Raw genomic sequence first — 15,163 nt, forward strand, 5'->3', positions numbered from 1 at the left:
GCCAAACATGACATTTCATACCTTCATGGCCTTGATAGTTATGACCTTGCTAGCCTTGTCCACTTCCTCCTGATTCTACTCTCCATCATTCTTATGAAGTCTCTGACCACCATGCTCAGATCAACTCTAACCAACTTTCTCATGAAGTCTCTAAAGAACCTCCTCCAATATTTCCACCCACACTCCTCCTTCTGTCTCACACCAACCTCTTCCTGAGGACCTACATTCCCCTCTTGGCCCTAACTGTCAGGTATAAGGGTTTGGGCAAGAGAGGCGCGTGAATGTGTGAATATAGGCTGAACTACACTTCCCAGCAGGCCGTGAGAGAGTTGTAGTTCAGCGTTCGCGCTACGGCCCAGCTGTTTGCAATTAGAGGCTTCATAATCGCCAACCGCCTGTGCCCTGGTGCGGATAATTAACGATGGACTGCATGGGCGGCAGCGGTGTTGCAGGCTGGTGAGGAATTCTGGAAGTACGTGCCACGCCGGAGGAACGCTGGAGGCAAGCGGTGTCCCTCGCAGATAGCATGCGGCTGCTGATTGTTGAGAGCGTTATGCCCGGCTCGTGGCGGTGACGGCAAGCGGCCTGGCAGTATTCAGTGTCATCTGTACCTGTCCAGACGGCCTCGAGAGGCGTCCGGACATTCAGTTAAATAGCAAGTTCATTCTTTTGCCAATATGTGTGTGATTCATGTATACAACGCACATAGTTTGATATGAAGCGCATGAAGAACGCTGTTTATGTTCATTAAGCTACGAACTGGTGGACCCATTAAAGTATTAAGGACACCTGTGTTGTGAATCTCAAACTGAGTTTTGGAGCTTTATGTTGAGAACTATTTACATCTGGCCAGGAAATTCCTTGCAACCAACATAAGAAGCACAGCTAAATGGACTGTGCAATTTACGTCTGCTAGTGGCTTACGCTCGCCAGTGGGCCATGTGTCTCTTTGTAATCACTAAAAGGAAATCCCCTTTGTTCGTGCCAAAATGCTTATGCAAACCCATGCTCATATGTAGCGAGTTATGTATGATGTTTTTGTAGGTGTTTGTTTCCATATATGTTATGCAAGCTAACCCATCTGTTTCACGTGCATTCATGTGTATATGTGTATTGCTCAAGTCACTGGAAGGAGTCATCCGGAGTTTGAAGAGTCCAGGTGTAGGTAGGAGGTAGTACTATAGGGTTTAGGAGGTCAGGATTCACAGGTTTCATGGTGTTAAGGTTTATGGCTCACTGTGCCTCAGTTGTATGTGTATGTACCTGTTTTTCTTCCCTACGTTTCCTTTGTCATCACACCCCCTTTCCCTAACTCTGTCTTCCCCCCATTGGCTGCCACGTGGTTACCTGTGCTATCATTATCCAGGTGACCGTGCCAACCACGGTGGGAGGGTCGATCTATTCGGCTTCTGTGGTTCAGGAGAGGGGGTTGATACCCTATTCCCTTTAACAGTTTTTGACACTAACCTTCCCTTACACTCTCTCTCTCCAACTTCCTTCCTCACTCTCCAACTCCAATCAAACTCCCGCCACCAAGCCCTACTTCAAAAATCCACCCTGTTTTACTAAGATTCTCGGCTTCTATAGCCCAGTAACTTCCTCTTGGGTTGGGATTTCTGTGAAGGTCTGCACCTGTGCCTGTGAATGGGTTGGGGGCTGTGATTAGCCATTTACTTGTGCTTGATTTGAGGCTTTGGATTTGGAAAAAGACCTCTAAAGGCTGACTTGCCCTCTTGGATTTTACTTTAATCAAGCGTGGAATGCTCCAGTTGTGGGGGGGTGTTAAGTATGGTGGGAGAGGATTCTCCCCATACCACCGTTGGACCAATCATCCACTAGATTGGGGAGACTCTTACCCCCCTTGGTCACCCAATAGATTTCTTCAAAGTTAGGGTACCAATAAATCAGGCATTATTTGTAGTCTACTTTATAGACAGCTATGTCTGTAAGTTTTCTGTTGAGCTTCCTTTGCACTTACTGACTGAGTAGATGGAATTTGAATCTCAATCATGGGACAAAATTAGCAAATCATTTTCTTATTTAATTTTATTAGACCTTTTTTTAAATGAAGTTTTTCTGAGATGTACTCAAAGAAAATTGTATAAGTATATTATTTATGTAAATTTGTTTAATGAGAGCCAGGGTTTTATCTCTTTAACTTTTTATTTGCATTTTTAAACATAACATTTATACAGTGATCAAACTCCCCCCTACCTCCTTCATGGTCCGACGACGGTCCCTGGGAAAAACCTGTATTACTGCGCAACACTGTTTCTCAGTGTTGTGAGGCTATTTGCTATATCTTCCCCTCCCGGTCGGATCCCGGGTGTATCCCTGAGCTGTTGCCTTGTCTGGGGCTATCCTACCAGGCTGAGGATGCCCATTTTCCTTAGGCACCAGGCCCCCTTTGATCCTGTCTGTAGGAAGTCCAGGACCCTCGACCAGTCTGCGCGATAGGCTCAGTGTTCTCCCAGGAGGGAGTATGTAAGCCACTCCAGGGCTGCAAAGTTCCATACTTTCCCTATCCATACGTGTTCCATCGGGGATCACTGGCTTTCCATTTTTGGGCCAGCCCCAGTGCTCCTGCCATCATCAGGATGACATGTACGTTACGGTCCGCTCGTGAGGTAAGGTCCTCCAGGGTCCCATCCAGGCCCAACAGTGCCAGGCCCCTGAGAACAGGGTTTTTAAACGATGTGTGCTAAGTAATAGAAATCAAAAGTGTTTCTAATGTGATTTTTAAATTAAATTTTGGTCCCTTATACATGATAGCATGAACCATAAACATATGTGTATTTTTCTATGTTTAGCCACATGGGTCTTAAGGGTATTCAAGATTGATGATTGGAATTGAGGCTTCACTAGATGAAATATAAAATTCCCTTTTCAATGTGTTGCCATTTGTATCCACACTTGAGAAAGACCGCTTGCAAAGAAAAGCGTAATGGGATTAAACGTTCTTTGGGCAGTTTAGGGCCATCTATGCTTTACCAAGCCATTACTTCTGCAAGTGGAAGATTGTTTATGTTGAATAAAAAATAAAATACAAAATATGTGTATATATAGATGCATATATATGTGTATATATATATATATATATATATATATATATATATATATATATATATATATATATCCAAAATATCAATATTTAATATAATAAAGCTATTGGCACATACCTGTGTGCAACATATATGTTTATGTGTTAATAGCTTTATTGACATTGAAGAAAAATAACAATAGCTGTCTCCCTGCTGTCACTTTGTAACGAAAATTAAAGCTGCATTACAGGAAGATGGCTGGCATCTAGTGGGATTTCCAGAGTAAAGGCAATCTCAGTTCCTATTGACATAACTAACTTATGTACCTTCTACTTTGGTTCTGGCCTGGAATTTAGGTGATGGTAAATAAGTAGCATTTCTTACTGTCTCCTTCGTCAGTAATGCAATATTGTTAATGGATCATAGGCTCCATTTCTTAATTAGTAAACTGACTGGGAAGGCAAAGCACTCTTCATATCTCTGAGTCCACTTACCCAAGAGCATTCATTTGCACAAATGCGTTCTCAACTCCTTCTTTGGCATCAGACTGCAAGGCATCTTCTACCAGAGTTTTCACAATTTCACAGTATTCAGGGTCCAGTTTTGGAAGAACCTCCTGAAGCTTCTGCAGGACTATCAGGTACTTGCTTTCTATCTGACAGTTTTTGGCTTCCAAGTATGCACACTGTAAAAACAAAAAAACGCATGGCTAGCAATTTGGTCCCAAAGGTCGGAAAGAGGCTTTGAAATGTCAAAATGTAAAGGGAAAGAGTCAGCAAGAGGTAGGACTGCCAAAATTCTCAACTGCAAACCATGGATGTCTAGAGCGCACCAGAAGATGAATTAATGTACGCAATGTCATCAAGATATCATTTATATCACACACCTACAAGAAAAACTGAAACTACACTTCACAAACAAACTTAATGCAAACCATTGTAATACCAGCTGACAGGTGGTCGGCAGATGAACAGAACACTTGCAGAATGTATAACATTCTTAACTGATATTAACTAATACACAAATGACATGCTTTGTAAAAAATCACACAACCCTTAACATTTCCTTTGATGGTGGGAAGCTATGTTTCTGTGCGATGTGTCCAAATCTTCATCATGTTTTCTGCAATTTCGATCTATGGAGCATGAAGATGCACAAATGCTTTTTCTCGAGTAGATGTTTGACCTCCATGATATTTTGGTCTATTTTGGAATTTTTCAGTGCAATATATAGATTGTCAAACAGGGACTATACAGTGATTGTGCAAACTACAATGATCAACTAGGAGTATACTGACATTGCCAGTCTGGGTGTATACTGTGATTGAGCAGAGCTAAAGTAAACTTAGATTTTGCAGTGTGGGGCTAAAGTAGAATTGTATGACAGTTAAGAGAGAGGAGCTGAACAAAATGGATTGTAACACTGTGCCTATACTGGAATTATGCAAACTGGGAAAACATTAGGATTATGCAAAGTGATGCATATTGGGGAGGTTAAACTGTCACAGTACTGTGGTTCGCAAACTAACAGGCTATGTGACGAATAGCAGGTATTCGTCCCTTCTCCCCAAGGAGGAGACTCCCCTATGTGAGACTAGGAAGGTGAGCCTGCTCCGCAAGACACTCCCTGGGCGTATAGACAAGTGGGACTTCACTGGGAGAGACTCCACCTTAGGGGACAAGGACTCCCGTTCCTGTGAGGAACTCACTAAACCACCTACTTCAGCTGCATAGATGGAACCGCTGCATAGATGGAACCGCCTATTTTAACAAATAATGTGACATCTTTTCATTTGGCTGAAGGCAATGCAAGTAGAAATCAATATTGAAAAGAAAAGGAAGATGTCTCTTTAACAAGAGACGTATATTTAATTGGGACAAGTCCGATGAGAAGAGGAGGAGAGCCATGGGCGCCTGGGAAGCCCCCTGACATCATCATGCCTTGTGGAGGTGGAGCGAATGCCAGTCATGTAGCCGGAAACTTTTAACGAGGCAGAGAATGCCAGTACTAAATGCTGGAGGCACGTTTTGTGCAGATGCAAGGAAAGCATTTATTAATGTATATACTTATTATGCGCCACACGCCCAAAGGTCTCAGAGCGCAACAAAAAACAAAAGCAACATATAATACAAATAACAGGCAGGAAGACAAGAAAAGTCCAGCTTATAAAGGCAACATTGCTATAACACACGCAAATCCACAACTAATTTCAAATCTGATGACACTTTAACCAAGTCATTACAAGTGGACAGAAAAGATGGCAGGTTACTTTTACCACAGCCTATCAGTATACAGTCCCTACCATTTTGGGTACACCACTGATCTATCTCGACTCTTCATACAATTTTCAGGTCAGATATTCTTACAACACCTGGCCCAGTCTTCTGTTGGATCCATGCAAGCACCTTAATCCCCAAAGCATCCCTGAGTTCATTCCCCACTGAAGTCTCAACATTGGTGATAACAAAGTTTCTATAATCCATGACAGTCTTTTTAAAAAAGTCATCAGCAATTGGGGGCGTACAGATTTTAACAATACGCACATTTCTGGGGAGACAGGATTTACGATTAATAATATTCTGATGAGAATTTAGTGTAGGGGTATGGACAACCTCTCCTTCTTGAATTGGAAGAGTTAATGAAGATGATTGAGCATGCTTTCCAACTGATTCAAAACATTAAGAGCCAGAGCTTGCGAAATGGACAACAATGTACATTGATTCACAGACTTAATTTCCGAGCAATGCCTCATGTTCATCGACTTAATTTCAAAGCACTACTTCGTGTTAATCGCATCCGTAGTTGTTTGACAGAAGTTATCCCTAGTGTCCCTGAAAGCTTTCCTCTTCTTATCCTCTGGTAACTGTATTCTCCCCAAAGGGGTTGAGCAACACATATTACATTGAGATGTTTGAGAGTTAATGATTAATATCAGCTTGAGGTATCTGGTCTTTTAAATCAACGAGGTGATCACATTAGCAGGATTTGTCGACTTTCACAGGCTGGAATTGCACTGCAAGTTTATTCATTACTTATATCCAACAACAAAATTCTGTAAAGTTTATACATAGGTTGAGTTCATCAATTAATCTATCCATGATTGGCAGCCATTGTCTAGGGCTACTGGAATCGAATTGGTCAGTTTGTTCAATTCTTCCAACCAACGGTTCAGATGAGGGTTGCGCAGCAGAATCCACAGACTATACCTACATTTTCCAGAGTTGGTTGATGAAGGATTAGGTAATTTTTAGTCATAGCCAGAAAACAGTCTAAGATGGCATTGCAGCATCAGTCGCTTGGACATCATTTACAATTGGATCCTTACTAAGGGGACAGCTCCTCTCATCAATATTAGTATACAACATAATGGGTGATTTTTCTAAGCATAGTGGAGTGGCACACAGACATCCAGAATTATACCCATCGGCAGTGAGACATTGGGCCTCATTACTCGTGTGGCGGTGCAGAAATAAGGGTGCCGGTAGCAACGTACCAGCACACTTTCTGGACTGCCACACTACAAGTCTGCCTGCAAGGGCCCTTGCGCTCAGCAGGATTGACCTGCTGTGCGCAACGGTCCCGGTAGGCAGACTTGTCATGGAAGTACTGGCACTGTTAGCAACGGTTGCAGTGCTTCCGTCTCCTCACTCCCATGGAGTCCTATGGGACTCCATAGGATGGGGAACAACATTTTCCAGCGCCTAACTTCCAGATCCGCCGGGACTTGTAATGTCCCGGTGGCAGCGGGATATCAGGTGCTGGAAAGTGTTATGAGTCCAGCAGCAACCCGCCGGTAGCACCGGCGGGTTAATTATAAGTTACTCACCGTAGTGACCTTAGTCCCCTTTCCTCCATACTTCATGGGCATCCCTTCCAAAGGACGGGAGACAGAACCTTTTTCACCAGAAAAAAACTATTTCCCCTTTAAATTTAGAGGTGCACGGGGGTGCTCAGTCCCCATAGATGCGTCAACAGTAGATTTAACATTGCCTAATCACACCAGTTTTATTAGGGGGGAGGATGGTGGGACATATGGCGGAAAGGGGATTAAGGACTAAGAGTATGTTAGTCATTACAGTGAGTAACTTATAATTACTCGTAAATCCCGTCCCCTTTCCTCCATACTGCATGGTCGATTACAACTGAGTGCAACCCCAGGGTGGGGAGGAGACCCTCCTTAAGCAAATAGGTTTCTAAGAACCGCCTGTCCAAAAGCTGCGTCTGATCTGGAGCCGGCATCCAAACAGTAGTTTAGTTTAGTTTAGTTTAGTTTAGTTTATTATTTGTATGGCGCGCCATACCCTGGAGTATCAGGGTGAAAACAGACAAGGATATGCTCAACTTAGTTACAGATACATGAAAATCAGATGAAGGTACAGAGATACGCTGAGCTTGGTTACAGATATGCTCAGCTAATTGCAAGTACAAGGAAAAGGCAGGAAGTGTAGACATAGGCATCAACAATGTTACAGTAAGCAGATATGAACAGGAAGAGATCAAGAGCAAGGGAGCAAGGAGCATGCTCCTGCATGGTCCTGTTCATGTAATATAAAGTTATATACAGTTATGTACAGTTATACAGTTATGAACAATGTGACAAGTGGAGTGGTTAGCTGTCATTGGCTCTCAGCCACCTAGTGAGATTTTGTTTAAATTTTGCGAAAGGCTGAGGTTCTCTGACGTCATGGGGGAGGGAGTTCCATAACTGCGCAGCCTTGACCGGGAAGCTATTTCCTCCTATAGTGGCAAGTTTGAAACGCGGAACTAGGAGGCAGTTTGCGTTGGCTATTTTGGTAGGTCTGGAAGAAGTTCTTTTACGTAATCTGTCCATGAGGTAGGGAGGAGCTTTGTTATTGATGCATTTGTGGGTGAGGGAAGCGATTTTGAGATGAATTTTGTCTATGGTGGAGAGCCATTTGTATTCTCTTCTAGTAGAGGATATATGCTCATTTCTGTTAATCTTGAGTGCTGCTCTCAAGGCATTGTTCTGGAGCACTTGGATTTTGTGGATGGTCTGTTTATTTGCTCCAATGTAAAGTCCATTACAATAGTCTAATTTGGATAGTATCAAGGCTCTGGCAAGTGTAATGCAACTATCTGTAGAGAGGAATTGTTTGCTCGCTCTGATAAGTTTGCATGTGTATGCTGTGGGAGAAGCTAGAGAATTGACTTGTTTGGTAAAGTTCATGGTGGCGTCTAGGTAGAATCCTAGGGTTTTTACTTTGTGAGCTACTTTTATGTTGTTCCCATCGATAATGAAGTTGTCATAATCAGGGCTAAGTTTGGATATATAGGTAGTGGTGCCCAGGATGATAAGCTCATTTTTTTCATCGTTCAGGCATAAACCGTGTGTGGCCATCCATGCCTGAACGATGCTATATATCCTGTTCACTAGGGCCAGGTCCTTGGCGTAGTCTCCTGAGAGCGGGAGGAGGATCTGGGTATCGTCTGCGTAGTTGGTGTAGGCGATACCCAGATGATCCATTTTGTCAAAGAGGGGCTTCGTAAAGACATTGTAGAGGGTGGGTGAAGTTAGTCGGAATGGCAGGGTCAAGGGTTTGTTTCTTTAGTAGTGGCAGTACGCAGGACTCTTTTAGGTTGATCGGTACTGAACCAGAGGTAAAGGAGGAGTTGATTAGTTTGGTTATAAATGGCGATAAATCTCTCGCAGCATCCTTGATGAGTTGTGCTGGGCATTGGTCACCTTTGCAGTTGGACGGTTTAAGTCCCAGGATTACCTTTTCTACCTCTCTGATCGATACCTTAGAAAAGCAGAATCGGGCTCCCGTCTTAGGCTGTGGCGGTGGCACTGGGCTCTGAGGGATGTGTGGTGTTAGCGATGCCTTCTTGATGGCAATTTTGGTTTGTAGGTTTGCTACTTTGTTAAGGCAAGTTGTATGCTCGAGCACCATTTTTTATCCTTAGTGCAGTTTTCTTGGGGTACAACGGGTGTTTCCAATTCTTTCAGAATGCTGAACAGTTCTTTGACACTAGATTTTGAGTTGGATATTCTAGTATTGTAGGTTTCTTGTTTGGCTAATAGTATTTCTTTCTTGTATTGGGAGGAGGCTTTGGAGAGGTTGAGTTTATTTTTGACTGATGGGGAGTGTCTCCAAATAGTTTCATGTTTTCTTTTGGCCAGCCTGAGATTTTTTAGATGGGGCGTGAACCAGGAATTGAGGTGTTTTTTTGGTTTGCTATTTCTTAGTTTAAGTGGAGCTATGTGATCCAAGGCTGAGGTCATGGCTACGTTATAATGTTCAACTAACAGATTAGGGTCCATACTGTCTGGTAGTGAGTTCAATTTAGGTATTATAACGGGCATCAGATTTTCCGCTGTCATTAGTTTTTTATTTCTCGTTGGCAGAGGTGGGGCGAGTGAGGACGGGGCAGTGGCCCGGTTGGCTGTCACTGTGAATAATAGCAGGTAGTGGTCAGTCCAGATCTGCGATACAAAGTCCGTAAATATTACTTTGCAATTATGTTCTGCTATCCAGTCAAGGATGCGACCTTTGTTGTGGGTAGGTAATTGAACTTTTTGGGAGAATCCTAGCTCTTTCAAGGTCAGAGCAATCGCTGTCGATTGGGTGTCCTTATTGTCATTATAGCCTAGATTAAAGTCTCCTAGCACTATTGTTTGGGATGTATTTTTTCGGTTATTGGACAAGGATGTCGAGATGTCCTCAGCGAAGGTTCCGATAGGACCTGGTGGTCTGTAGGTGAGGATGATGTTTAGGGTTTGGGAGTTGGCAGTGGCTATTTTGACCGTGAGGCATTCACACGATTGCATAGTGGTAGTAGTGATGATCCTCATGTCCAGGCTAGTTTTAGTTATGATTGCTAGACCTCTGCCTCGGGAGGTAAGTCTGTCCGCACGTAGGACTGCTAGTGATAAGGCTGGGCCAACCGCATCATGTAGCCAGGATTCTGAGATGGCCAAGAAGTCTAGGTTGTCTGTGGCAATGATATCTGAGATCTCTGTGGTGTGTGCGATTAGCGACCTGGCGTTTATAAGCGCACCTTTGAGATATGGTTTGTGGTCTGCTAGGTTAGGACAGGTGGTGTTGTGACTACCTTTGGTTGTCTGTTTGGAGTTGTTTATTCTAGGTCTGTTGGGCTTGGCCTGTTTCCTGGTGGTTTCTGTAATACCCTTCAAGAGTAGCTGTATTTTATTTTGGAATTTTAGTAGTTCAGTTTTCTTGGCAGGTAGCTCATGCAGTTTGGACAGGCAAGCACGTAGTCTTAGGTTTTTGTCTGTAGTGTTACATGGCCTTTGTAGAATGGTGCTATCTGGATAGTGGGTCATTTTAAGTCCAGTATTGGGTTGTTGTGTGTTGAGCATGATAGGACAGTAGGAGTAGGACGTGGTGCGAAGACTCAGAATGTTAGCTTTGGTGCTTATTATAAGTGGTTGTATTCCTAATGTGATGAGGAGGGCGATATACAATGGTAGCCAGGGTGACCTGTGGGCAAGGCCCTGGGTGTACATGCTAAATGGCTGAGTAATAGTCAGTTAGGTGTAGTTTCAGTGGCAATTGTGGTGGCTATGGCTAGGCAAGCTAGATGCAGCTATCAGGCTAGGTACAGTTTCAGTAGCAATTTGAAATGGTCAAGAACAGGCAGGCTGGATGCAACTATCATGCTAGGTACAGTGCCAGGGCCCAAGGGTACAATGCAAATCAAATGTGGTCTATTAGCGACCATAGGGCACAGTACAGATCAAAAGTGGTCTATTAACGACCATGGGGCACAATGCAAGTCACATGTGGTCTATTAGCGACCGTACGGGACAATGCAAGTCTATTAGCGACCATAGGGCCCAATGCAAATCAGATGTGGTCTATTAGCGACCATAGGGCACAATGCAAATCAAATGTGGTCTATTAGCGACCATGGGGCACAATGCAAGTCAAATGTGGTCTATTAGCGACCATAGGGCACAATGCAAGTCAAATGTGGTCTATTAGCGACCATAGGGCACAATGCAAGTCTATTAGCGACCATAGGGCACAATGCAAATCAAATGTGGTCTATTAGCGACCATAGGGCACAATGCAAATCAGATGTGGTCTATTAGCGACCATAGGGCACAATGCAAATCAGATGTGGTCTATTAGCGACCATAGGGCACAATGCAAATAAGATGTGGTCTATTAGCGACCATGGGGCACAGTACACATCAATGGAGTCTATTTACGACCATTGTGTAGGTGTGAGACCAGTAATAGTGTGTCAGAGAGCGAGTCTGTAGTGCACGAGCCGGTAAGTTGAGGTGCATGTACTGTTTCTACATGTGGCAGTGGTAAACATACTGGATGCCGGATGCTAGTGAGGGCCCATATGGGTGCCCGAGCACTCTAGAAAAGGGAAAAGACATGCAAAAGTGGCTGGATTCTGGAGTGCAAGTAGGGGAGGCATATGGCCTACCTTGCATCTGGCAGGGTTCGTAGTCAACGATCCTGAAGCCTGCTAATCCTGCAGTGGATAGCGGGATCTCCTACTCCTCCGGCATTCGGTTGATTTGTTGGCATGGAGAGCATGCTGCAAGTATGAGCACGGGCAGAGTATCGCGCTCCAGCGTGCGAACAGGGGGCAAACAGGGGCCTTAATATGGGCCTTCGTATGAGGCCGCCGGCGCTTCCGCCTGCCGGCGGATGCTGTGAATTCAAATCAGGCTTCAGTAACCTGGCAACGGGGCAGCAGCCTCGTTATGGCGCCGTGTTGCGCCTGGCATTACAGGGTCAGGCAGGATATGGTCAGGCAGGGTCAGTCGTGGTCGCTGGTGCTGGGCCCTCTGAATTAGGCCATGTAATGTGATTCCTGGAAGCAGGTAGGGGTGAGGATGGGCGCACAAGCCTTACCACAATAGCTGGTGGCTGGATGCCGAAATTCATGGTAGGGTGCCGCACGCATCCGGATCAGCTGCTGGAGTTCCGCTGCTGACGCTGGGGGGAAAGGGCTCCTGCCCTCTCCCGAGGTGATTCCTGGGGAGGGCAAAACACCTAGCAGACAGCCGAAGGGTTGGCCCATGTGGCCAGCCTGCTTATGGCTTGGGGGGGACTGGAAAAATCCCTTAACCCCCTCCTTTTGTTGCTTGCGCTGATGTTTGGTCGGTGAGCGGTCCGGTTGCCTAGGCCTCCGGTCTTGGAAGCCGCGGAACCATCCGTATCTACGCCCCTTGTCCGAGCGCTGCCGTGTCTGTGTGTACGTTTTGGGCATGGTCTTTGTAAGGATGGATAAAGACTTCGCAGTTTGTGAGCTGTTTTTCTTTTTATCCAGCTCCTCGTCTGTAATGGAGTAGAAGTGGTCACCCCCTTCGAACGGCAGGTCTAATATGCGATATTGGACATCCGGGTTGAATTTTGTCCTTCTCATGTCCGTGGCAATGCAGATGGCCCGGCAAGAGGTGTCAATGTGGGCCACGGTGTATTCCATGATGTCTTGTGCCACCATCTTGGCCTCAGCCAGTCCCGCCTTGAACTGTGATTGGCTGTGCACCGGAAGTTCTGGGCGGAAATCGGCAATTTCCCGCCAAAGCCTCTGGTTAACGGCTGCCAGCATGGCCTCCGCGTTGGCTTGAAGAAGATGTAGGGACACATTGGAATACAGCTTCTTCCCGTACGCGTCCAAGATCTTCTCCTCCTTGCCTAGCAGCGCCGCAGACGAGGAGGCCGAGGATGACTGAGGTTTGGAGTATAGTGATGCCGCAGCGATCACCAAGGAGTGAGGCTGAGGGTGGGCCGATAGCAAGAGTGTATCCCCATACATCTGCCTGCACTTGGCATCCAGTTGTCGATTGACTACCTGGACCGAGTGGGGCTTGAGCCAGCCCTTTTTGTCCAAGGCGACAACGTCCTTCTGCATCGGAATTCCAGTCCTTGCTGCGGGACGAAGTGTGAGGACTTCGGCAAGGACCCCCTCTGATGGTTGCTCGACCTCGGGTTGAGGAAGTCCCAAGTACTCTGCCAGCCCTGCAAGTCGTTTTGTGGAAGGCCTTGACTGACGATGGTGTGTCGGGGTCCTCCTCCTCATCTGTGTCCACCTGGGGGTCCAGTTGGTCTGGCACCGGTGGAGGTGTGCTGGGAGCCAAAGTCTGAGGTGTGGAGACCGGAGCCAGAGGCAGCAGCGGAGGCTAGCACGGAACTGCCTGCATTATCGGTTGGGGGGCCGGAGCGGGCTACAGAGGCTGCACAGGGGCCAGGGGAGCCTGTACGGGGACCTGCAGCACAGGACCATTGGCAGGAGCACGTCCCTGATGGCGTCCCTGAGGATGATCCCCTTCCGAGGAGACTTCATAAGCACGAGGAGCCTCTCAAAGAATCTGTCCTCACAGGCCAGAGGGGTGGTAAGTGATATTGACGGGGAAGCAGGCGACTGCTGGAGCCGTAGCATGCCGTGCCCATTTGGATGTAGCGGGAACCTGCCCTGAACGAGCGAAGGATAGGCTGTAGGCCACATACCTGGTTGACACCAGTCCCACCTTGACACTCATTCCTCCACCTGCTCCCTTCCTTGGTGTGGTATCGGGTGGGTGTCTGTAATATCCGGCACGGTGGCCATCCTGTCAAGCTTCCTTCCACATGCCTGCGTCGTGTTGCTTGGCTCACTGGGCAGCGCCTCAACCAGGACTCTTGAGTGTGGATAATGAGGCCTACCCTGTTCCTCAGGCCGCAACCTGGTAGGTGTTTTGCCCTCCCCAGATCTGCCGGTAGAACTGCGTATAGGCGCCCCCTCGGACATGTTGCCGGTACTAGGGCATGGCCCCTCGGGTGAAGACCCAGTAAAAGAACCTTCTGGTCCCTCAGCACTGTCACCGGGAGGATCTGCTGACCCCTCGGCCTAGTGGCCGGTGGCTGACTTAGCCTCGGTACTCGTGCTGGTATGAGAACCTGAGTGGTCCCTCCCGCATGGGCAAGTCCCTGGAAAGGAGTCTCCCTTGCGGGGTGTGCTGGAAAATAGCGGCCCTACCTTGGGCCTGGATCGATGATTGACGAAGTCCTTCAGGTCCTCTGGGGGCGAACTCTGGAAGAGCTCCTTCCACCTGGCTAGTCTGTTCTTCAGAGACCTCGAGGAAAGCACGTTGCACGCGGTACAAGCTTGCCAGCCGTGGTCGGGGCCAAGGCAACGTAGGCAGAGGTTGTGGGGGTCTGAAGTTGGAAAGAACCCGTCGCAGGATGGACACCTGCTGAACCCTGTAGAAGTCGACATGTGGCGGGGAGGAGCATGACGCCTGAGGACTGTACCTGAATGATAAAAAGACAAACCTATGAGTCCTCACGATATGAAACCTCTCCATTTCCCCAGTTGACCAGTCTACCAGATGTAGTATAGATGGACTGGGTACGCTATGTTTGAGATAAGACAAAAATTGAATGTCTCTTCTGGGCCTATAGCAGTGTTTTTTTAGCAGTGGTTTGATATTGACAATCTTGAAAGATTTTGGGACAATTCCTGATTTGAGAGAGCAGTTAATAAATTTATGAAAGTAGAATGCTGGTGTTTCCTTTTTAAAGATCTCTTTGTAGATGTTCAGAAACAGGCAAAAATTGGAAAGCCGGTTTGTAGCTAAGTTTCAACCATTTGTTTAAGTCTCCTTCGGATATTGGTTTAACGCTGTTCATCAGTGGTGTTGTAGGTTGACATTCATTGACCAGGGTTTGAGTGATACTTCCAATTCTGTTCCCTATTGTAGCGTTGAGGCTTGCTGTATGTTTAGTACATCTGAAATTGGTAGGTGAAGGTACTTTTCTGCAGGAAGCAGGGTTTCTGAAATCATTAATAATTTGATAAAATACTTCCTCTGGATGAGATGCATTGTTGATTTGAATGGAATAGTAATGTTTCTTTGTTTTAAGGATTTCTTCTTTGTAGTGATGTCACTGCTAGGCGACCTTGTCTTGTGTGTTGTAGTTTTTTCTCCATGGTTTTTCAAGTATTTGATTTCTTATTTTATGGTGTTCGTAGATGGAGTTTGAATCATCTTGACAGAATTCAATGCTGCTGTGTGATCAATAAACGCCACACACACATGTTGGATAAAACAATGAATCAAAATGCTCAATAATGTGCATAAGTGCCATTAAATTCACAATGGTGAAGGAACCGTTCCGAAAGCCTGCTTG

The 15,163-nt window shown here is 45.9% G+C and overlaps 1 protein-coding gene across 4 annotated transcripts in view; it reads right to left on the reverse strand.

Annotated features, from left to right (window-relative positions):
• The window catches only part of TBC1D2 (TBC1 domain family member 2), a 1,652,487-nt gene that overhangs the window by 338,317 nt on the left and 1,299,007 nt on the right, over positions 1-15,163 (reverse strand). For all 4 annotated transcript variants that reach the window (XM_069630602.1, XM_069630605.1, XM_069630603.1 and 1 more), the window contains one exon: positions 3,536-3,726. In XM_069630602.1, coding sequence (XP_069486703.1) covers positions 3,536-3,726 — 191 coding nt within the window. The remainder of the gene's footprint in view (positions 1-3,535; positions 3,727-15,163) is intronic.

Source organism: Ambystoma mexicanum, chromosome 6q, assembly GCF_040938575.1.
Source record: "Ambystoma mexicanum isolate Mex_15411 chromosome 6q, UKY_AmexF1_1, whole genome shotgun sequence".
Taxonomy (NCBI): Eukaryota; Metazoa; Chordata; class Amphibia; order Caudata; family Ambystomatidae; genus Ambystoma; species Ambystoma mexicanum.